The sequence below is a fragment of the Dromaius novaehollandiae genome, chromosome 3, assembly GCF_036370855.1.
Source record: "Dromaius novaehollandiae isolate bDroNov1 chromosome 3, bDroNov1.hap1, whole genome shotgun sequence".
Taxonomy (NCBI): Eukaryota; Metazoa; Chordata; class Aves; order Casuariiformes; family Dromaiidae; genus Dromaius; species Dromaius novaehollandiae.
In genome coordinates this window covers 6,818,599-6,841,261 of record NC_088100.1, presented here as the reverse complement: position 1 = coordinate 6,841,261, position 22,663 = coordinate 6,818,599, and the positions used below count along the sequence as shown (strand labels likewise).

Here is a 22,663-nt window from a genome sequence, read left to right as displayed (position 1 = left end):
GTCCTGAAAGCTTTGGCCACAAGCATAATTATTGTACAAGGATGTTGTCCTTGGACACGGCTTTGGCTCAGTTTAACCAGGGTTATTTGTATCCCTCCATGGCTCAAAGTCAGAATTTGCATGGCTAAGGACCATAAATTTTTAGAGGAAAAAAACAGGCTGTTTCCTCAATGCTAACACCAGCAGTTTTTCGTTGTTTTGCAGTGGTTTGTAGGCAACTCATTAGGTACCAGTGATAGGAACAGACTGAGTGTTGTACCTGAAATTTGCCTTGAACTTTGGAAGAGGTTAGATTCAGATTTCTATCTGGATTCGGCTGTCTGTGTCTGAGGCTGTTTTACTGGATGTGAACAAGGAGTCCTAGTGCAAATACCTTTGAATATTAGCAGTGCTTGGGTTTAAATCTAGATGTGAGTGTCCCCATTTTGGACATGTCTCAGTGGAACAGGGAAACAGATATCAGCAGAACTGATAGAAGCTGCAGTTCATAGACTTAAATGGAGCAGTAAGCCTGTCCTGAGTTTTCTAGCATATCCATTAAGCAAGCCGTCTTGTAGGGGTGAGAGAAATTGATAGAAAATACAGTGCTCCTAAATGTAGCTAGACATAAGCTAGAAACACATTTTCTTTAGCCAGAACTGCCCGTGGGAGGCACTGTGTTTTTTCTTAAGGTCCTGACAAGGGCTAAGTCCTGGAGTAAATCTGTTCTTGTGTTGATGATAAACTATATCAAATAACAGGTTATGTAGGTTATTTTTGAACTAGGTATTTTTGTTTCAACAGCCATTTTTCTTTCGGGAGGTAGATAAGTAACTAACATGCCTGCACTCTATTTTTGCTCTCTTTCTGTCCCTCAGGCTGGTATAGATGGAGAAAGCATTGGGAATTGTCCATTCTCCCAGCGTCTCTTCATGATCCTCTGGCTCAAAGGAGTTGTGTTCAACGTCACCACTGTTGACCTGAAAAGGTAAAAATTGTTCAGTTTAATTGGAAATAGTTATATGATCTGGTGTTTATCCGGTAGAAAGCACCCACCGAGTTCAATCGGATTTGTGTCTGGCTCAGAGAGTCTGTGGTGCACAACAAAATAGTTGGGATTCAGGTTTAGGGGTTTTTTTTTTCCCACTTGTGGAATGTTTTGATATTAAATAGGATTCTCGGGGTTCTTTCAAAGTATTCTAACCACAAACTGCTGAAGACAGAGAAGGACAAACAACGGATTTTGTAGGAACTATAAATGTCTGTGTGACTACATGATCATAAAGATTAGTGATTTCATGACTTTTCTTCCCTCTGCAGAAAGCCAGCTGATCTACACAATCTGGCTCCTGGGACCCACCCACCTTTCTTGACTTTTAATGGAGAAGTCAAGACAGATGTTAACAAGATTGAGGAATTCTTGGAAGAGACTCTCGCACCTCCAAAGTAAGAACTTGGGATTTTTTTCAGTAAATGTTCCACTTCCTAGGAATGAATGATGTCCTAGAAGGAGTTCTCAAAAAGCACTCCCTCCTACAGTCTTTACTTACAGGAGTAATATTAGTTATGAAATTTGCTGGCTTCAGTGAGATGACTTCCATGTGTGAAAGTTACTTGTATGACTAATAACTGCAGAATGTTTTCTCTGTACACACTTCAGGATGCCCTTGTATGCAGAATTAAGGAGATCAATACTAGAAAATTTTTGTAGGGGTCTGGTGTCCACATTTGACAAAAAGTGCTAAAAATAACTTGGAGTGAATGCAGAGAATTGCCACACACAAATATCTATGCCAGGAAAAGTGTTTTACCGTGAAAAACTTAACATTTCTGAGCTGCATGGTTTATCAAAAAGGTTGTGAGGGGAAGTGATTACAGAGTATGAGCAACTCTGGAGGCAGAAAAGTGATCGTTATTCTAGTTAGAAATGACAAGAGCCCGTTACCGGAAGTTATAACAAAACTAATTCAGATTAGATAGAAGGCAGAGATTTTTCAGTATGGATGATTAACCATTGGAACAAAGTACCAAGGGAAGTGTCAGATTCACCAGATATACCTTAGTTAGTCAAACATTTTGGATTTAATACAAGGATAATGGGAAAAAATTCTTTGGCTTGTGTTTTGGACCTTAAAATCTATGAATTAATGAAAATTGGCTAGGTGCCTTATGGAGTGTTTTACCTCCAACTGAATCAGCAGCTATTGGCCAGTCCTGAGGCAGGAGATCAGATATTTAAGTTTTATACACCCTGATCCAAGACCCACTGAAATCAGTAGGAGTGATTAGTTTGTGTTGGTCTTTCAAATCAATATATTCCTTTGCACCAGATGTCTTTAAAAAACAACAATTCAGAGACTGAAAACTTTATGTTCCACCACCTGGGTAATGCTAACACTCCTTGCTATTACATTCTGGAATACATTTTCGGAGTAAGGAATTAGACACAACTGCCATTCATAATAGAGAGAGTTGACTGCCAAACTACCCTGCACCTTTAATGGAAATATATGCTTCCTTCTGATTTAAGGCCACTGTATCTTGGATCAGGGTCACATAAAGCACCAGTGCAATTACCCTTGTCATAAAGCCATCACTGTGTAAGTGTCCAAACGCCTGCCTTACCAGACAAAGGTATTATTAAGAGGGTATTGCCAAGCTGTTGTTTTGAAATGAATGGCAATGTTAATTACAGTTTGTTGTACAGGGCTTTTATCTTTATTCTTGTAAATTGTATTTGTAATCATCACTGCATTGCTAGTAAAAACGAGATGTTACTTTCTAAACTGTTCCTCTCTTTTCAGGTATCCCAAGCTGGCTGCCAAGCACCGGGAATCAAACACTGCTGGAATAGATATCTTCTCCAAATTTTCTGCCTATATAAAAAATACCAAGCAGCAGGATAATGCTGGTAAGTAGGATCATTACAAAATGTGCCAGGGTGTTTGTGTGCTTAGAAGTTTAATAATTTTGCGATTCTATAATCATTTTATTGTAAACTGTGTTCAAATGACATCAGTCACTGCTGCTGATCAGTTTGGGATGGTGAGTTCAGTGGGCTTAACTCACATGTCCATAGTCTAATTAACTGCATCTACACTAGTAAATAAAACAGGTCACACACTGTTCAGTAGTCCTTTTACCAGCTGCCATGACATAGCTCCTGTTCACACAGCTATACTTCCTCACCAAAACAGGGCCTCATACTACTTACTGGAAATGGGTAATTGCCCGTGCTACCTCCTGCATTCAGCCCAGGCAGGCACTGGTGCTAGTTGACCAGACCCAAAACTGTGCTGGGGACAGTAGTAACAATTTAGCAGTGAATGACTGTGCTAGAGGAGCCCATGTCCTGATGCTGTATAATTTGTTAGATGTAGCCACTGATACCAGAATCTTACCCTAGTTATTATCTTGTGATTATTTTAAGCTGGTATAGCTAATTTGCTTGTAACCAAGTTATAGCAAAACATTAAACCGAAAGTAATTAAATGAAGGAAGCGATTTATTCTAGGTTGAAGAAATGTAATTGCACTCTATAAGCTCAAGACTTTCTCTTACATGGTTGTGTATCAAAACAAATAACCCGTCTAGAACCTGCATGATATGCACTTTTACAGGCATACACTACCTTCTTAATGAAATTGCTTTTCTAAACATTCCTCTTCTCCACATTTGCCTCAGAGAGGCAAAACTTCAGCTAATCTAAGCCACTGTTGCTTCATGAAGGCTGATGGATTTACACTGCCATATTCCTTGAGATGATCTAGTAGAATATTTCCAGTTGCTCACTGATGTACATCTTATCTTGTATAACTAGTTTTCACAGCAGAGACATGAAGATAAGTTAAATACCATGAATTCACATCAGTTATTTCAGAGAAAAGTATATTTTTCAGGTTCCAGCTCTGCCACAGATTTCATTTGTGCAATTGTATTTCATTGCCTGCGGCTGACCCATAAGATGAAAATGGATAAATGATGATTTATGTCAGATAACAGTCTGCTCCTTAATATTTTTGTGTCATAAACAGAAGGAAATTATAGTGCTTCACTTCTCAGGGATCCTAAAAAGTGAATTTTTGCCTAATACTGATGGGATGCTCAGCTAACCTCTGTAGGGAAGCTTATAAAAAGAAACTATATCAAGAGTGTTAGATTAAATAACTGTTACAGTGAAAATAAAATATCTTGGCTATTTACAAGGAATTTTTATAGTCTGCTGCATAACTGTTAATCTTAGATTCAACTGTGCTCTGTCCCTTACATTCTAAAACTGTCATGGGTATGTGTCTGCCATGCATAATCCCAATGTGTTGTTTCTCAGTGACTGTGCAACATGCAAATCCCTGGACTCACAAGGTTTGGCAGTAATAAATGGTCAGCCTAGGTGTATCTGCATCTGGCTATTGCCAGAGCTGAAATTCAAGGTCAGTTATCCACTACTATAAGATAAAGAATCTAACCCAGCAAAGTGCTCATGATTAGGTCTCTACATTTTTACTAGCTCCAGTATGATTGATGGAAGATATCTTTAGCTCTGTCTGACAAACTTTTGTTTTAGATACTCTCGCAAATAAAAGGAAAATCCTTCTCGATGGCAATAGAGCATACCAGGGTTATAGGAAAAAAAAGAGATACTAAGCTGCAGGAGAGCAACAAGCTTTGTTCCATCCAAACTTCCTCACTCTGCTTTCCTTAGATAGTTCATGCTGTTGTGATATTGAGACACTTTGCAATCTCTGAACATACAGATACTCAGCTTTCCCCTTTGAAGAAGGGAAATGCTTTTAGCTTGATTTTTTACAGCTGGTGTGCTGAAGTGCAAGGAGAATAAAGTAGAGGCTATCAGAATATATGTAGTACCTACATGTTCTTTATATCAAGAGAGTAAATTACCTGAGGACTTCTGAGTACCTGGGACTATGAGTGGAGACTCACACCACGCAGGAAGGACACCTCAATTTCAGTAGCATAATTGGCTTTCAGTTTTCAAGAATTGTTTCCCTCATCCCACACTGACGTTTTACCCACTACAGTATCCCTTCCAATTCACCTGAACCCACAGAAGTTATTCTGAATGCTGGTTTGGATGACTTTGTAAAAGCAATTTACTGGCAGATAACAAGTTAATTTAAAGGTCGCTGGGTCAGATTCCTGTAGCAGTGAAAAGACAATGTGCAAAACAGAAAGGAAAGGACAGCATGACTGTATTCACATTTCCAAACAGGTCTCTCTCATTTTGGTTGGTATTTTTAAAAATTGCAGCAGCAATAAAAAAAGGATCTGGGGTCTAGTTCTGATCATGCCATTTTGGAACAGGTTCTGATGGCTTATCCTTCCCATAGAAGAGCAGAAGTAATTATATATAGTTCTGCAGTAACAGAAAGCACTTTATAAATAAATATAATTACTACTTAGGAAAATGTCCCTTTCCCTATCTCCATGTGAGTAGGCAAGATCCAAAAAGAACTCAGAGTGCTGCTTGTGGCTATGTTATGCATTTCTTATACACAGCAGCTCTCAGCTCTCATAAATCCCAATGTCCTACCAAAATTAGAAATGAAGAATAATAAAAATTTGTAATCCTCATGAATTTATGTATAAAACATCATATATTGTCTTATATCTACAACTGGCTCAATTTTCAGGTTGAGGAGGAAAGCCACACCAGTGACTGGGACATCAGTTGCACATGATCAGAATACACAAATAGAAAAACACTTATTAAAAGCTCCAAAACAGAACAGCCAACCCAGAGCATTATATTGTATTAATTTCTTTTGGCTTAGAACAGGCCAGTGTTGAATCCTAGGTAGCCTAAATCACCAGCCATCAGATTGTTTATATTATATTCCCTTAACTTGAAAGTCAGGGAGGTAAATTCATTAATGTGTGGAAAATCAGACTATGAATTTATAACATCAGCCTGTCTCCAGCTGCGAGATGTGTAGGTTAGATGGCTTATACGTGATCATTCTTTGTAGCGTACTGGTTTAGCAGAGATCATGAGGTCTAAGTAACATGAGCTCCCTACAGCCTATGGCTATTCAGTTTTTCCTGAAAAGTGGGGTTAAGTGGTTGAGGTTATTAATGAGATTTATGCTGTATGAGGATACTGGACATGACAATTAATGACAACCTGATGTATGCTGAAGATAAGTCAAAGCTGGTGTTTCACTTCGTGGGGTTGATGGTTAGAGTCATGCAACGATTTGAAACTTCACGTGATGCCATCTTTATGGCAGCTATTTCATTGTGATGTTTCCTGTCTGCAGAGTGGTGGTGAGAAGCTACTGATAACAGCATGTAGCTTAAAAGAATCTCAATGATTTATTTTCCAAAAGTGGAAAAAATGTTACTGAAGAAAACAGTGTTTGTAATTTCTTAGTCTAGTGTCTGTCTCACTTCTTGCATGTAAAATGGACACAATGATACATATCTCTATTTGTTTCTAAGATTGTGATACCCTCTGCTGGCAAATATGTGAATATATAAAGCAATACACTTTACAATCAAAGCTGAAACATCCCCTTAACAAAACAGGTTTCCTTTTGTCAAAACAGTTTTCTGTTACAAATGCAGCATTGTTAAAAGAGAAGTGTTTCATAGTAACCTATTGATTTTGACAAAGTTTTCATGGAAAAATCTGTATTTTTTCTGGATGAGTTAAAAATACTTAGAAGTAAAATGCTTAAACTTTACAGAGAAAAATAGTACTTTTTTTTCTGGATTCATGCAGTACTTCATTAGCCACATGCCATTATATTTTATGCCTGGCACCGAAGCAGGTGATAACCTTCTTGTGCAAGTCTGTATGGCAATATGTGATTGATCATGATTTATTTGCTCACCAAAGGTATTTGGCAGCTAGCCTGTCCTTCCTTAATAGTTCCCTGAATTTCTGATTCTTTTTTTCCATCTTTGTTTTGCTAACTTTTCTGTCTTATAATATAAAAATGTTGAAAGGTTTGGAACAGGCTGGCTAGGGCTGTAAGCCCAGAAGCAAACATACTCATGCCATATCAAAGTTCCACTACTTTTAAGCTTCTTGAAAGGGAAGGAATTGATTCCAGATTCTCAGGATGTGGCAAGCTGTGTTTAAAGAAAGTGTGTGCGTTTATTATTTCAAGTCAGTTCAATTACAACGGGCTTGATTCCTTCCACCCCCCATGTCACTCGATAATTTTATAACAGGCTTCTCTGAAGGAGTGGTCTTCTCATTGCAGGAATAGTTCCTTGTCTTGCTTAGACAGCACAGCTAGGTTATTCGGTCCTCCAACCATTATCCCTGGACTCCACCACTGTACTTGAAATTAGAAGTGTTAATTCACCTCATGGCTGATATAAGAACGGGAGCCCTTGGAAGAATTCAGTGTCTTAAAAATGATTTTCTGGATGCATTTGCTTAGGTTTAAATTACTTAAGTTTCCACAATTAATTTGAAAGTTTCTGGTTGTTTATTGATTGTTTTATATCTAGAAGGAGACCTCATCTGAACACAGGAAAGAAAATCAGGACCTTGTGAGAGTTTACTTTGGTTCCTCTTGTTGATGTTGAGCAAATCACTCAGGCTCTGTACAGTAATCAGGGTAGTAACAATTTATCTATTCATTCGAGGAGGATGAAATTTAATTAGTTGGAATACTGTGTACATATTCTGTATTATGATTATTATTTTTTCTTGCGTGCCTGTATACTACAAATAGGGGACAACCTATAGTAACCACCCATTAACAGTTCCTCCTAAAATTGTAAGTTCTTTGGCTCACAGAATGAGCCCTTTGATTTCATTTATGAGTTTAAAAAGTTGTTCTTGAATTGAGTTCTTAGGGGGCACTAGCTCCAGTGTGGGTGGGCGCATTCATTAGTGGTACGGAAGGATATTTTACTGTACTGCTCTTCAGAAGGCTCTGAGCTGGGAGACCACCAGCATGATTTCATTCATTGGAATTTCCAGCCGTCTGACCAGAGGATTCCACTTGTCTGGTTTGGATTTACATCAAGGAGCCAAAAATAAAAGAACATTTAAATCATTAATTTACATGTGATTAAATGCTGTTCACCTCCTTCAGTAGCTGCATCACACTTTGTGGTTACGCATGTGAGGTGGGAAATGCCTCTCTTTATGTGCTACGTGTGTAGTTATATAATAGATAGGCACATACAGATACAGGCCTTGAATCTTAAGCTGACCTACATCAGTTTTATGCTACTTTAACTCCACTGAGTTTTATGGAGCTATTCCTTCCAACTGAGAGAGTCAGACCCATGGCATAGGCATGTGCACAGTCTGGACAGTGTGCTCTGATCCTTTCTAGAAGCCATCACAAACCTCCTTAAATAAGCAGAAAAACACATCAGTTCACTTCAGAAACCTATGTAGAATATTTACAATAATAATGGCTCTGTGGTGCAGATCCTTCCTAGATCTGAGCTTATGCTTGTAGCCAGGGCAGTAGGCTTCTTGATGCTGTGGGTCAGCCTGTGTCATCCTGACAAGCACGGTCTAGTCTACTCTACAGAAGCAGATAGGCATAGTGAAGCAAAACATCTTTCCCTAAGGCACCGCCGTGCTTTAAGCCAGCATGAGCCATAAGTTGTCCTCCTGTTTTCTCTGTTGTGCAACCAAGAAAGACTAGAAATAGATTTTAAAATCATTTTAGCAAAAAGGACTTACTTTATGACGGGCTTTCTAGCTACGGATGGTTTCAGGATGACAGATCTTTAACTGTGGCACTTTGAAGCACAAAAAAAGCTATTTCAGAGCATTTTAAACACGTTTTTATGGCTCCATCTGAGCTGAGTACTGTTGGGCTCGTGGTAACTAAAGTGCCTGGCAGCATTACAAAACCAGTCATAATATAAAAAATACCCACTCTTTAAAACATATGTAAAATAGCTTTTCTGCAACATTTGTGGCCCATAAAATACCAAATACATGTTGGTGAGTGTGATATAAAGTTTTATTGCCATTCATTTGGGATGACCCATATAACTCACTCATGATATGTTAATAAAACTGTTCTCCACTCTGTCTCTTTATAAAAACACACATATAAAGACCCCTAAAATAGTACTGATAGCTATGCGCTAACTTGTTAAGTAATGCGATGTTTCAGTTATCATCCATCCTAGATTCCTTTATCTGCTTTCTGCCCCCTAATCAAAGTCTGATTCTGAAATGCTCAGAAACTGCAGTTTACAAAATAATTTTGCTTGAGAATAATTTTTTGAAAAATTTTCTCAAAATTATGGTGGCAGGAGGCCTAGCACAGTCAATATTCTGTCTGGTACCAGTGACAGGTTTAAGGACCACTATCTTCTGACCTGCCAAAACTAAGAACTGAAATTTTATGCCATCAGAAGGAGGAGGTTTTCAGTTTCCTAAAATGATAACAAACCATAATCTTAGCCTTGGAAATATGTACATTACTAGGGAAAGTTTCCAAAAGTTTTATCATTTAGAGTTTTTTCCTCCCTCCGAGACCTTTTAACTTTAAATTACTAGGGAAAGTATGTAGCTCTCCTGATGGAAATAGGTGAAAAATACTGTTTAATAACAAAACAAAAACAAAACTGAAACTCCCTGTAAATCCAGATGTGCTCAGATTGTAAGTGCTCCAAGCAGTGATCCCTGTCTTTGTACACCCACCATTTAGTGCAATGGGGGCCAGGTCCCGATTAGCACTCCTAGATGCAGCCACTCTGGGAAGTAAATATTTACTACTCTTTTCTACTCATGTATTAGCAGATGTAATTTTCTTACAAATCTATGTATTCATGTTTTTGTAGCTTTGAAACCATAGCATACCATGGAGAGAGAAAGAGAACGAAAGAATATATGTATGCTTGTGTGTGCGTGTGTGTGTATGTGTATGTATGAGACAGAAAGTTTGCAAAGCCCTAAAAAACAGCTGAATATATATCTTGAAGTCAATGAGGTTGATGATATGCATAAAATTAAGGCATGTTCTTAAGACCTTTGCAGAATCAGGGCCTATATGCACAGTCTAAGCCTAGCCTGAAATGCATGCAATAGGAACAGTAGTTGGCAGACACTTTTTTTAAGAAGGAATTATTTCCCCTGTGTGTTTGAATATTCCTCCAAGTGCTGCTGGCTTAACTGGGATGCTTTGTTCTGTTTCCCAGCCGAGCTCCCTTGCTTGCACACAGGAGCAGTAGCACAGCTGGAAATGGATTAGAGCAATCTGGCGGCAGCAGTCCTGGGAGGAATTAAGCGCCTTGCTGCTGGAATGGGAGGCCTAAATTACATTATTATTTAGAATTCAGTTTTAACTTCATTGCTCTACTGTTCGCACTGGTGCGTAACTTCACTTATTTCTATATTCTTGGTGGATCTTAAATGTATTCCCTTCAGCAAAGATTTAGATGAAGTTATGTCCTTACTCAGCAAAGTGTCCAAATCTTATATGAGCAAATGCCTAGATTTAAACACCCAACTAGTCTTTTTTTTCCCAAAGACAATTGTTCACAAGCTTATATTTAGCAATGGTAGAACAAGATATCACATGATAGAGAACCCAGTGACTGGCTCCTGATTTTACTGAAGTCAGTTTGCAAAACTGTTAGTGACTTCAAAGGGAAAAGGACTGGCCCAGAATCCTTTTTTCCCAAAACATTTTTTTTTGTTTTATGCATGCAAATGTTCTTCATAAAATAACTGGGAAAAGAGGAATGAATGAAACATAACTGAAAATCAATGTTGCTAATTTTCCTTATTAGAGCAGATACTTGACCTTTCTCTTAAAAGCAGTGCTGGTAATAAGGTGACTAAATGAGACCTGGAGATGTAATTCTTTTCTAAATATCTGGATTCTTCTGACTGCAGAAAAAGTTTCAGAATTTCACAGTGTCTGAGGCTAGAGGGACCTTTGGGTTATTTATTATATCTCTTGCATATGACAGCCCAATCAATTTTGCACATTGAGCACATATATTTTAGTATTTCAGTCCTTTAGCTGAAGTACTATGCCTGTAAATAAAATGATAAATACCTATAGCCTCAGCTATAAGCTATTGTGTGTCACAGGCGGGGATCAAAAGAAGCAAATTATCTTTGGTGCACAATGCCCTTGTAAGAGGGGGAATTTATTGGGTGAGAGATGCCAGATGATTGTAATAGCTGGTCCATACTCTGCACTGAAGAGAAAGGTGAATCCCTGCTGATTCAGGCAGTCAGATCTGGAAGAAAATTCTTTCCTGGGCCTTAATCTGGAATCAGGATGACTCTGAACATGTGAGGAGGCATCTACTCAGCAAGACTTTCTGCACCACTCCAAGGCAATGATCCACCCAACACAAAGTCTAGCTGTTCCCATTTCTGGCAGAGAATGACCAAATGGTCATGGATAAACCCCATAACACGTCTGATTAATTGTATATTGGGGGGAAAGGTTTGATTGTCTGCAAATGTCTCAAGTCTCAAAGCAGGAGATTTAATTATGTTCATTATCTTAATGGCTAGTAGCAAATAGGCATTGAGGGCAGTACAGGCAGTCCACTTCTGTCCTTGCTCCAAGACAAAAAAGGTGGTATTACAGATTCATAAGTGCCTAGGCCATGACCTGCGTGTGTGACTCTATCCCCCTCCATCCCATGGTAGCATTTCTCCCAGAGCTGTCCTAAGGCTTGCCTTGTCTGAATCTCTTCATAAACACCCCTGGAAGTGAACCTACCTCCCCTGCATCCTTGTTTGTAGCTTAAACTGTTCATTGCTTTAACAATGAGGGAACAGATTGATTTCAAACTTGAATTTGTCCAGCTTCCAACTGTTAGACCATTTCATGCCATGTCTGCAAGGCTGAAGGGCTCCCCTGCTCTTATCAGCTATTTTATCCATGGGTGAGTAGCTGACACGTCAGCCTCTCAACCTGCTCTGAGAAGCTGAATAAACAGAGTCTTCAAAGCTGACGTTTTGAGACTTGTTTTCCAGTCCTTGAGCACTATTATTGTTCTCCTTTGACCTCTCTCTGGAATTTCCAAAGCCACTTTTAACTGGGGACACCAGAACTGGGAAGAATGTTTTTTATATTTGTTGCAACAGGGCTGTTGCAACAGAGGGAAAATGACCTCCCTACTACTACTTGAGTTTCTTTTATACATCCAGACATGATTGTAACTCTTTTTGTTACTCCTTCTCTCAGAGATCTTAAGTTGAGGCATAATCATGATGATCATGATTATGTCATTTCGTGGGGCTTGAAACAAAAATCCCAAAAGCAGAGAGACAATGGAAAAGGAATGAGACTTGATTCATTTGTCAGTCTCATCACCTCATTCGTTTTGTGTCTCCGTGGCCATTTTTGAATACAAAAGGCAGAAAATACTAGAAACATTAGAATAAAAAACACGAAGGCTGAGATTTGCTAAGTGAGCTGAAAGTTTGGGAACTCAATAAGCTTTAAAATTTCGTCCTCAAGTTCTGCTAGCTATGATATCTAAATTTATATATACTTCTAGTAATTGCATAGTGTCATATAATGCACAGACATTGTCTTAAGGAGTAGGCAGTTTAAAGAACAGTACAATACACAGGACTAGAATCATCTCCCTCCGTCTCACTGCAGATCTTGAGCCACTTTGTTTAGATCCAGTAAGTTATACTAAGAGTGACAAGTGGCACCAGAGAAAAACCAGACTTTTCCCAGTCTCTAAGTATGATATACTGAATGTATATATGAATACAGTATTGCTGAGTTTCCATCTCATGTGTCTTCACTCTACTACTGTATAAGTGAAACAACTTAGTTTAAATCTGTGGAATGTAGTTGGGATTATGCTGTTGTAAATAAAAGCAGAATTTTTCCACTATGCATATAAAATTGAAAGAAATTGATAATAAATATGCAAGCATCAACAGCTTGTTTAGGAATAATTTTGTTTGCTTAAATGTTAGAACACAAGGGGTCCCCATAGCACTGTCACTGGAGTTCGGTTGTACTGTATCAGAAGCTAACTTTAGTCTTATTTTAATGCAAAAACATTCTGTAGTTAGTTTTTCTTTGTTAGTCCCAGAATCATCTTGTTTGCTCTTTGCTAGTTAAACAAAACTTTACACTCTGAATGAACACACAGCGTCTTAAAAGTCAAGATATTGGAGTGATAATCTTGCACTATGAATATGTGGCTTTATGATGTGTAGGGATTGATTTTTTTTTCCTGGGTTCTGATGTAAATCAGCTACTGCTTCTCTGCACTTGGTATAGGCACACCTGTACAGAACTGGTATCACAGAGGTCAGCATTAGGCCCTTGGGGATGTGCTCTAGAAATGATGCTTGTCACTTATGTGCTGCTACAGGGTTAAGATGATTTGTGAAATGCAAGTTAGGTACTGTTCTTCCCAGGGCACTTGTAGGCCAGTAATTTTACATTCAGTTGCTTCCTGCCCTCAGGGTCGTTTCAACTAGCAGGAGACTTGGAAGTGAACACTTTTTGGGGGCATCATTCTAAAACCTGTGGTTTTTTCTTTAAAACAGCATTTGAAGGTGCTCCAAACACATTCTTCACAATAACTTTACAAATATTACATTTGTTTTCTGACTTCACTGTAAAACTGACTAAGCAAAGTGGAGGAAGTAATCTGAGTTTTTAATCTAGAGCTAGAATCAATTCAAAAGCCAGTCTTTCTAGATACTTGAAAAAGTGTGTTTAATTTTCATTTTAATGATATTATCAATGCACCTGTTTCACTAGGTGTTATTTGGGAGAAGGACAGATGTTGTCAAAAAGAAAGGACAATGCCTGTTCTTTTTGTGATATTTACAGTCTGACTGCCATGGAGGAAGAAGAACACAGAACCGATATTCCTAGGTTTTCTGATTCAGATACTTCACACTGCATTTCAAGAGAATACCCACCTTTCTCTCCCCCTCTAATCTGGAACAAATGTCCATGGCTGGTGCATTACTGCTTTTAGCAATGTAAGTTTGGTAGAAGAGCTACCAGGATGAAAGTCTAGTTGTGAGAGAGGCAAAAATTGACCCACTGTGTGATTCAACATAGCTGAAAAACAGTCAACTCTCCAAAACTGACATAGTCCCTATCTCCAGAATACCTCAGAATATTTGATGTATTTATTTCTGCAATGTCTGGTGTGGTTGAAGAGGTTTATTATCCTCACTTTGCCTATAGGAAGTTGAAACGGAAAATTTAAATCTTTTTTGTAAGATCATGTAGAAAAGCTTCGGAAGAACAAACTTGAACTCATGTTTCCTAAATTCATGTAAATTTTTTAGCCCACAGATCATCATGCTCTAGCTGAGGATTTAAGGTTTCTACTCAGTCTCTCCCCTGTGTGTAACAACGTACCTTCTATGAATATTTTTAGACAAGTCTGCCAAAGTATCCCAAACCATTGGGAAGAAGGTCTGATTGAATAATCCACATCATTATCAAGAGTTTGTAGATGGGCTGGATAGGGAAGGGAAGAGAGGATAACAAGGGAAGGATCATCTCTCCCAAGTTTGTTGGTCTAAAAGGTAGATATCAGTCAGTCACTCATCTTGGCTCCTTTTGTGATCAGTAGAGAGAGACATAAATCTGTCTCTGAAATGCAGTTTGATTTGTGTAAAATTGAGAGAACTTCCTCTGGAGGTGCTTAACTTTCATCACTATCTATAAATAAGGCCAGATGAACTAGGTTGGACTAGATACCTAACATTTAGATCACTCAAGTTAGGCAAGATGAATATTACCCTTAAGTAGATTAAGCACTTAGGTCAGTAAATTTTCATGTGTCTGTGTTCCTAGGATTGCTTTGGACATCTAATCACTGTATCTCAGCACTGTGTTCCCTAGAACCTTGGCTGAACTGCTACCAGAGTTTATCGCCTCTGTTTCTCTCACTGGACCTACACAGAACATATGTGCCAACTTATACGCAAAATATTTGCTTATTTTTGCCTGGTTTAGACCATGTCTGAGAGGCAGCCTGTGGCCAAAGTTGCTTGGTTGTTTGCACGTGTGTGCACACTTGCATTGTATGACTTCTCCCATTCCAATTGTATCCTCACCTGAATGCTTACCAGGAGTAAAAGATCCCTCTTCAAATTCCAGGTCTGACTGATGTGGAGGAAGAATATGAACTCCTGTCCCCTAAGAGAAAGCCCTAACCAGGAAAGTCGAATACCTGAGGAAGGAGAGATGCAACTCTTTCTCTCTCTTTGGTGTACACAATTAGATATTCATTGATTCATTAAGTGGGTAGAAACAGACAGACAGATTGCAACTTTTTGGTGTGGTTTTATGGGCATTTAGCTTTATTGTGGGAACATGCTCAAGTCTCTGTTCCAGTGAATATTGAATTATTTATCTAGAGTGGAACATCTTTAATAGGAGAGATGACTCACCCCAGAAACTCCCTTTGGCCCAGACTTAGGCATCTAAATGCCTTGGATGCATGGGAGCCAAACCTCCATCCATCTCTTCTGCATTTCCTATGGCTAGCTTGGTGACTACCCACTCCCTGGCTGCTCGATACTTCCCTGGATCCCTGCTCAAAGCTGGGGCTCCCACAAGGCAGAAATATGCCTGGAAATTGGACACTGCAATGCTCAAATTTGCAATGTACTCACCCTTTGGGAAGTTACCACTAAGTATTTAGGTGGCTTTTAAAAAATGGGAGGTATTATCGTAGACATCACTTGGGTGAACTGTGAAACTGTGTTCAAAGGGTAGGATTCATCTCACTCAAATTCACCTCCCTGGAAGTTAGGTGTCTAGTCTGAGCTCGTCCTTTAGGCTTCCTCTAGAACTGGTGTAGAGAGAAGGGCATTGCAGAGTGAGTCACACCAGTTTAAATCAGGTGTCTCAAGTAGTTGGAGGGACTTGCCCTTTGGAGATGCTTAGTACCTTTGGGCAGAAAGGGAACCTACTTAACTAGCTTAGACAAGACACCTGACTTTTAAATGGCTAAGCAGAGGAGGCACTCAAATCTCAACGGTTATACTGAAATCATAGGGAGAAACACAAACTGTTCAATATGTAATCTAATGACATGCGTGTTGCTGTCAGAACTCTTCCACGTCAAAAGGATTAATTTATTTATTGTATATATTTATTAAAGTTGCAATATTCTGTTGATCCTGCTTGAAAAAACGAGCAGGATGGAGAAAAAAGAGAGTGAAAGTATGAATCCTTGGTCTTTAATCAGACTGTCAGACCAGTAGAATATTATTTTCTTACCTTAAATTGCTGTTTCTTAGCTGGTTTCCCTCTCCTACAAGAAAACAGTATTGGGTCTCATATAATATCAAACTGTGAATCTGGAAGTGATCAGGAAAGGTGGTTTGTTTTTCTTAAAGGAAAAATAAATCTCAGGTTGTTTGTGTGAGACTGTGAATATTTATGTACTGTTCCCTCTTTTCCCTCATTGCATATTTCACCAAGTTCATTTGCGTGTGTTATGGGATAAATCTTACTGGAAGGCAATGGAAGAAAGTAGTAAAAAGAAAAAGCATCAATCAGTTATCCCTAGCAGCAGCAGGAATCGTTCTTCATTTCGTACATGGATTATTGTTTGCTGGACTTGCATGGGCTTGACAATTAAGAAACTTGCCGTTCTGCCGAGGTTGGTCTCAGGTGGTTTCAGATGACAGCTACAAAAGCATTTGTGTTGCTGGGCTTTGACAACTTTGAAGCCTCCTTGTCACTGGGCTTTTGGTGGTAGTCACTTATGAAGATGGTCACACGTATTTTACTTTAGATTGAACAAAATACGTTATGACAAAAAGTTTATCTGACAAAAAAAACATAGGCGGAGTGGTTAACCTGAATTATTGGCAAATGTAGGTGGAATTTGTTGAATCATGACTTGTTTTGAAAAGTAAATATATTTTCTCTTAATCTTTTTGAAACAGAAGTTTCTTTTTTCTTTTGGAAATGAAATTTTATTTTTAAAGATTATTAACATTTTAAAGGTGTTATGAAAATGATTGAATAGCTAGGAATGAGTTATTTAACCAACCATGCCAAAACATGTTTTCTTTTTATTTTTCTGTTTGCTTGGAAAGTTTGTGCAATTTAATTTTTAAAATTTAAGCATTTTTGCTTTGGTTTGACTTAAATCAAATAGTTTTTATATTCAACTTGGCCAAAGAATCCATTATTCTTATTGCTCTTATTGTGCCCTCTGTGCTCTGCATCTCCTCCTGTAATAACTAACAAGTAAAATCCTCAACCTGCAAATGGATCCACTCAGGCATATTTTCAGACAAATAAAATAGAGTCATCTCACCTAATTTTAGCTATTTTAGATTTAGGTAGCCAGTCTGTCTATTCTCGAGAGAGAGAGAGAGAGAGAGGCTCCCTTGGTGGGTAATTCAGCTTTTCCTAGGCTTCTATTTTAGGATGGAATGATTTGCCTTTCAGTGGCTCCTTCAGGCCACATAGATTGGCGTCTGTGTTCTTCGTCTGCTTTGTTATTTCTCTTCATCCCAGCAAGGAAGGAAATATTTGGAGTTCAACGAAGGGGAAGAAGAGTCCTTGTCTGACCTCTGTAAATGTTGTGGGTGTGGACAGTCTGAATCAGTTTTACTTTTTTCAAACCACTTTCCTTTTACTACTTTCTAGTTACTTTCCATTTTGCTTCAGCCTTATTTGACCCATAGAAAAGAAAGATGGAAAAGACCTATGAGGTTTGAAGTTTTATGGCCAGTATTATTTTGGAGGTCAGAATAACTGATTATAAGAGTCCCTTTTGGCATTAAAAGCTGTTGGGGAAATCTTAACCCCACTGAAGTCAACAGCAGAACTTCCACTGGCTTCGGCATGGCCGGAATTTCACCCTAAGTACCTAGTAATGAGTCTTTGTCATCTGGCCCTCCCCTTGACTTGCAGGATTGCTCCATGCATTATATTTTCCAATGTTTTGTTCAGTTGTGGTATAAATGTTTCAAGACACAAGGATTTCTCTTTGTCCCCTGGAAATAGTTGCACAGGCTAATAGTTTAAGGAAGTTTTCGCTTGAAGAGTTGAGTAACAGAGCCAAAGCCTGTTCTTGGTTGAACTGGAGTAAATATGGAATAGCTTGTTGACAATGTGGAGTTACTCTTCTTTTATGTCAGTGTAACTGAGAGCACAATTTTGCCAATTATTAACTTTTGTTACATTATTTGTAATTTTGTGCATGTCGGGATTTGTTAATCTCATTGTTCAACATCAAGTAACCTTTTGCTGAAAACAGAGCGTCATTGTGAATTAGGTATCATCAGCTAAATTGAACCTCACCCTGTGCATTTGACAGATGGTAATACATTCATTAAGTGTTCTGTGGTTACTTTGAGGTTGGAAAGTGCTATTTTTCTGGCTTCTAACTCGAGATTCTTAAGTAAAGTTGTATAAAAGCACGATTTTGAAGGGGGAAGGAAAATCACAAAGAACTCATGAGGTTTTTTTATACTAATATATTTATTTACTTTTGGTGGAATGGCATAGCAGGACCATGATTGCTCCAAGTTGTCTTTGGCAACATAAATAGTCCAGAACAGAGTAGTGATGGATGTGAGAAGTGTTTCCACCATGTATTTTGTATCCACCCAGGTAGAACCTCTTGGAATTTGAATTTATATCAAATACATCACTGTGAAGGCAATATAGTGGTAGTGTCTTTGTGCTTGGTGATTTCACTGTCCAGAAAGATGGTTCCTGTCAGTTCAGACATCTGCAGTTGTTGCGGTGGTAACCTGATGACAGGACTCTTCTCATAGAGCTGGTTCCATTCTGGATCTCTAAGTTTATACTAAAGGTCTACAGGGTGGGGAAGTAATTGGAAGTAAAATTCTTAAAATCAGTGCAGAGCTACATTCTCTGGCACAGCCCCACTTCATGTTGCAATACTGAATCCTCCACCCTGCCATTACCAAGACAATGCAAGGACAAGGTTAGACACTTAGGAAAAAGTTCCCCATACAGCTGACTTTGGAGCTACCCAAACTAACTGCAATGCTGAGGAGGAGATTCCACTGACTTCAGAGGAAGCTCAGGATGGTTAACTCAGACCTATATGTTCAACTTAAATTACCTACTTTAGTGAAGATTAAATACAATTTTCAATGAAGACTCAGCTGTTATCAGCAAACCTCTTTAGTTGTTTAATGATGTTACCAAGGGGATAATGAGAATTAGCTACCTAGCCTCTTCTGAAATTTTTTATGGCAGTATATTTGCAGATGGGGAATCAGTCACTTTTTAATCAGTCACATTCCTTTAAATGTCTTCAGTTAACTAGTGATGGACTTGTATTCACTGGACTCCTGCCCAGGTGAGTGCCTGCTGTCTCCTAAGTTTCTGATGGAGACTGCGTACAGAGTCATCCAAAGTTTCACAAAATAGCAATAGTGTGGGAGATTCAGAATGAAATCTCTTTTCTGCTTGGTTCGTTCAATAATATGAACCCGGACATCTCTTTATTCAGCAGGAGTCCCAAAACCTTCAGAGCTGTAGAATATTCAAAGGAGGGTATTTCTTGTCTCTGTTTACTTTTTTTTCCCCACATTTCATAGAATGCTTAAATCCTAGACTAGATAAGAGAGGAAGCAGGAGAGCTAGTTTTTCAGGCTTTCTCCTTTGCTGTCAGGCTTCAGTCATGATTCACTGAATGTTAAATCATTTATGGCAAGTGAAATAGTTCAACAAGAGAGCCATGTGGATTACCTGATACTCTGCGGGCTAGGGATTTCACCTGGGAGATCTGGACTGACACCACGTTGAAGAGGCATTTGAAACTCGGTCTTCCACATTCCAGGAAAATGCTCTCCCTTTACCCTTGGTAAAAGTACAGTACTTCCCCATTTTTTTTTTTTTTTTTTTGTGAGAAATTAAAAACTGACCTGCTTTAGGTACCTGTCTCTTGGGAGGGGTCACTGGTGGATTCTGACATAAGGTGGGTTCCCCTACCATGCCAGAATTAGACACTTAACTCTCTCTCTGGGATGTGGGGCTTAGAAGCCTCTTGCTTCAATATTTTATGGACTATTTTTCACGTTCTCCTATTCAGGGTATGGATTTCTCTTAGCACCTTCTTTAGGAATCTAAGATTTCCTATCCATTATATAGATAAATCTAGATGTTCGCCTCATGGCGGTGACAGGATACCTAAAAATTAGGTTTTAGAACATGGATAAGCGTATGGATGTACAAAAAAGCCTTGAAAAACATTTAAAGGTTTTAAAATCTGACCCTGACCATCTAAACTCAATTGAAAAATGGATTTTCAGGCTCTCAATTCTCTTAGCTTTTCAAAATTCTGTCATTACTCAGTTTCAAAGAAAGGCAGTTCTCCCTTGTTCTCTACTGTTCTATATTCATGGTTGTGTTGGGAGATTTACTAACATCAGGAGGATTTTGATTAATTAAATAGCGTCATACAATACACTGGTGTCACATGTAGTGGTCCACTTCGTTATCTGAATATGAGATGTGCCTGACCCTTGTGGTGATTCCATTGGGAGATCTTAGGATCCTGTTGGTTCCAGCAGAGCCTATGGAGTAGGTCACAGATGTGCTGAACCCTGAACACATGCTTATTTTTGGCCTAAAGCAGTCATGTGCAAGTGCCAAGTAAGAATTCAGATAGATGTTTTTCTCACTGTCACAAGTAGGCTTCACTCCAAGCATTGTTTTTGAGACAGCCATGACGCACTTTGACTATCAATAATAGGGAAAAAAAAAGAAAAAGAAAAATCATAATAAGTTCCAGAAAGGAGTTACATAAATACATCTCACCTGCTGCTCCTGTCCTTATAAACACACCTAACTGACCCTGTAAGCTAGCACAAAGCATCTAATGTAGTGCTTATACTGCAAATATTGAACAGATGACTTGAAGAACCAAAAATCTTACTGGGTGAAGGGGAATGCTGGAAAATGCTTAGTGTTAAGCCAGCTTTCTAAAATCCGAATGAGCAAAATTGAATTAAACTGCAGTAATTTGATTCCATTGTCTCTAAATGAATTCATTGTAAGAGGACATAATCTGAGGCTGACCAAGAGAAAGAGAACAATCTATTCAACAGGTGTTACGGGTCAAAACAAAAAGATTGCTAAATATTTCGAGTGTTGCCATATGGGGGTTATATTACACGCCATGTAGTTATTACCCTTCAGTAGAAGTTGTGCAGCAGAGCACAGCTGCAGATGATTAAAGACACCACTGCCAGGATCTGACAGCAGAATGTCAGTGTCAAAATTGAATTTGAATTGATTAAATAAGGGATGGCAACACTTTTGTTTTATGGATGGCAACACTTCAGTCACTTTAGATGCTATGCTTTCAGACAGAAGATTCTTTCCCTCCCTGCTATGTTTGTTGGGGTGTTTTCATTTGGATCGCAGTCATTTCTCCAGTCAATCAATTAAGCCGTGATTTGCTACTGTGTCTAAAAGTCAGCCACAAAAGAGCTGGTATGGTTCCTTGGTGCTTGGCCAAGAGGCTTCAGTGGCAGCAAGACATCAGGCAGCTTACTCTGACTTCCACCACTGGCATAAGGTTTAATGGATGTTAGGGCAGCAGAGAATGCATGTTCTGTGGTGTTCAGCTCCTGCTCTCTGAATGGCCCCGTACATGCCGCCTTTCTCTCCGTGCCAAGAACACAGGAGTGGCTCGCAGCAGAGCCAGCAGAGCTACCTGTGCCAGCAAGCTGTTCTATACAGGGCAACTTCTGCAGCCTTTTAAAGCTCACGTTGTGCTCTGCAAATATATTTATCTCCATAGGCTTTGTAGTCGTACACGACACAAGTAACTTGACATACTGAGTAGTCTACCCTAAGTTAAATGGCAGTAAGTTACTCAGAGGTATACGATTTTGCAGGATTAGGCCTAAAATGCTGACTCTGGGCCAGATCTACAGCAGGTATAAATCACTGCAGGTAATTTTCACCAGCTGAAATTCTGGCCTTAAGCCCATGAGTCATGTTGTTATTTTTTCACATTGTAAATTCTTGCTGTTTCTTATTTATATTGCTTTAGCACTTTGGGGCACTTGTCAGGGGCCAGGACCCCATCATGCTAGTCACCCTTCAAACACAGAAGCAAAAGATCCTTCTTGCCCCAGAATGTTTTCAGTTTAAATAACTTGCACTTTCATTCAGCTTTCTATGAGTGTATTGTTACAAGTCACGTTTTTGTATTATCCTGATGGTAAAGTATAAGTACACAAACTCTGTGCCCAACTTGATATTTGCAAGTAACAAAATTTGCACTCTACTGTATGCTACTATATCTAGGTGACATTTTATGTATGGAGTTCCTTGGAGCTGCAGCAGTTTGAGTCATGGTCTTCAGTAATTCTTGAAATGAGAGGTCCAAAGTCTCTTCTCTGTTGTGGCATATGAAAAAGAGAATTTGCACCCAAACTGAACCCAAAGTAAGGAAAATCTTAAAACGCGCTGAATATCTCATCTGTTTTGTGTAGCTTTTTATTTAATTATCATCACGTTACTTTTATTTCAGTTGTTGTGTATCTTCCAACTTACTGAGGCAATCTAGCACCCTAGAGCTCTGGCTAGCATCTTTGGAATTATTGCTATTGCCTTTAATTAATCTGGAAGGGGGTTAAAAGTAATAAAACTACAACTTTTTAGAGCTAAAGTAATGCTAGAGAATTCCCATTCATTAGAGTCCCACCCGGCTGCTTAGGAAAAGTAATATAACAGTGTACAGG

At 38.8% G+C, this 22,663-nt stretch overlaps 1 protein-coding gene across 2 annotated transcripts in view; it reads left to right on the top strand.

Moving 5' to 3' along the window:
• CLIC5 (chloride intracellular channel 5) overlaps positions 1-22,663 on the top strand; it is a 79,797-nt gene that overhangs the window by 44,830 nt on the left and 12,304 nt on the right. For both annotated transcript variants that reach the window (XM_026093832.2, XM_026093833.2), the window contains exons 2-4: positions 858-967; positions 1,300-1,425; positions 2,784-2,890. In XM_026093832.2, the coding sequence (XP_025949617.1) occupies positions 858-967; positions 1,300-1,425; positions 2,784-2,890 (343 nt within the window). The remainder of the gene's footprint in view (positions 1-857; positions 968-1,299; positions 1,426-2,783; positions 2,891-22,663) is intronic.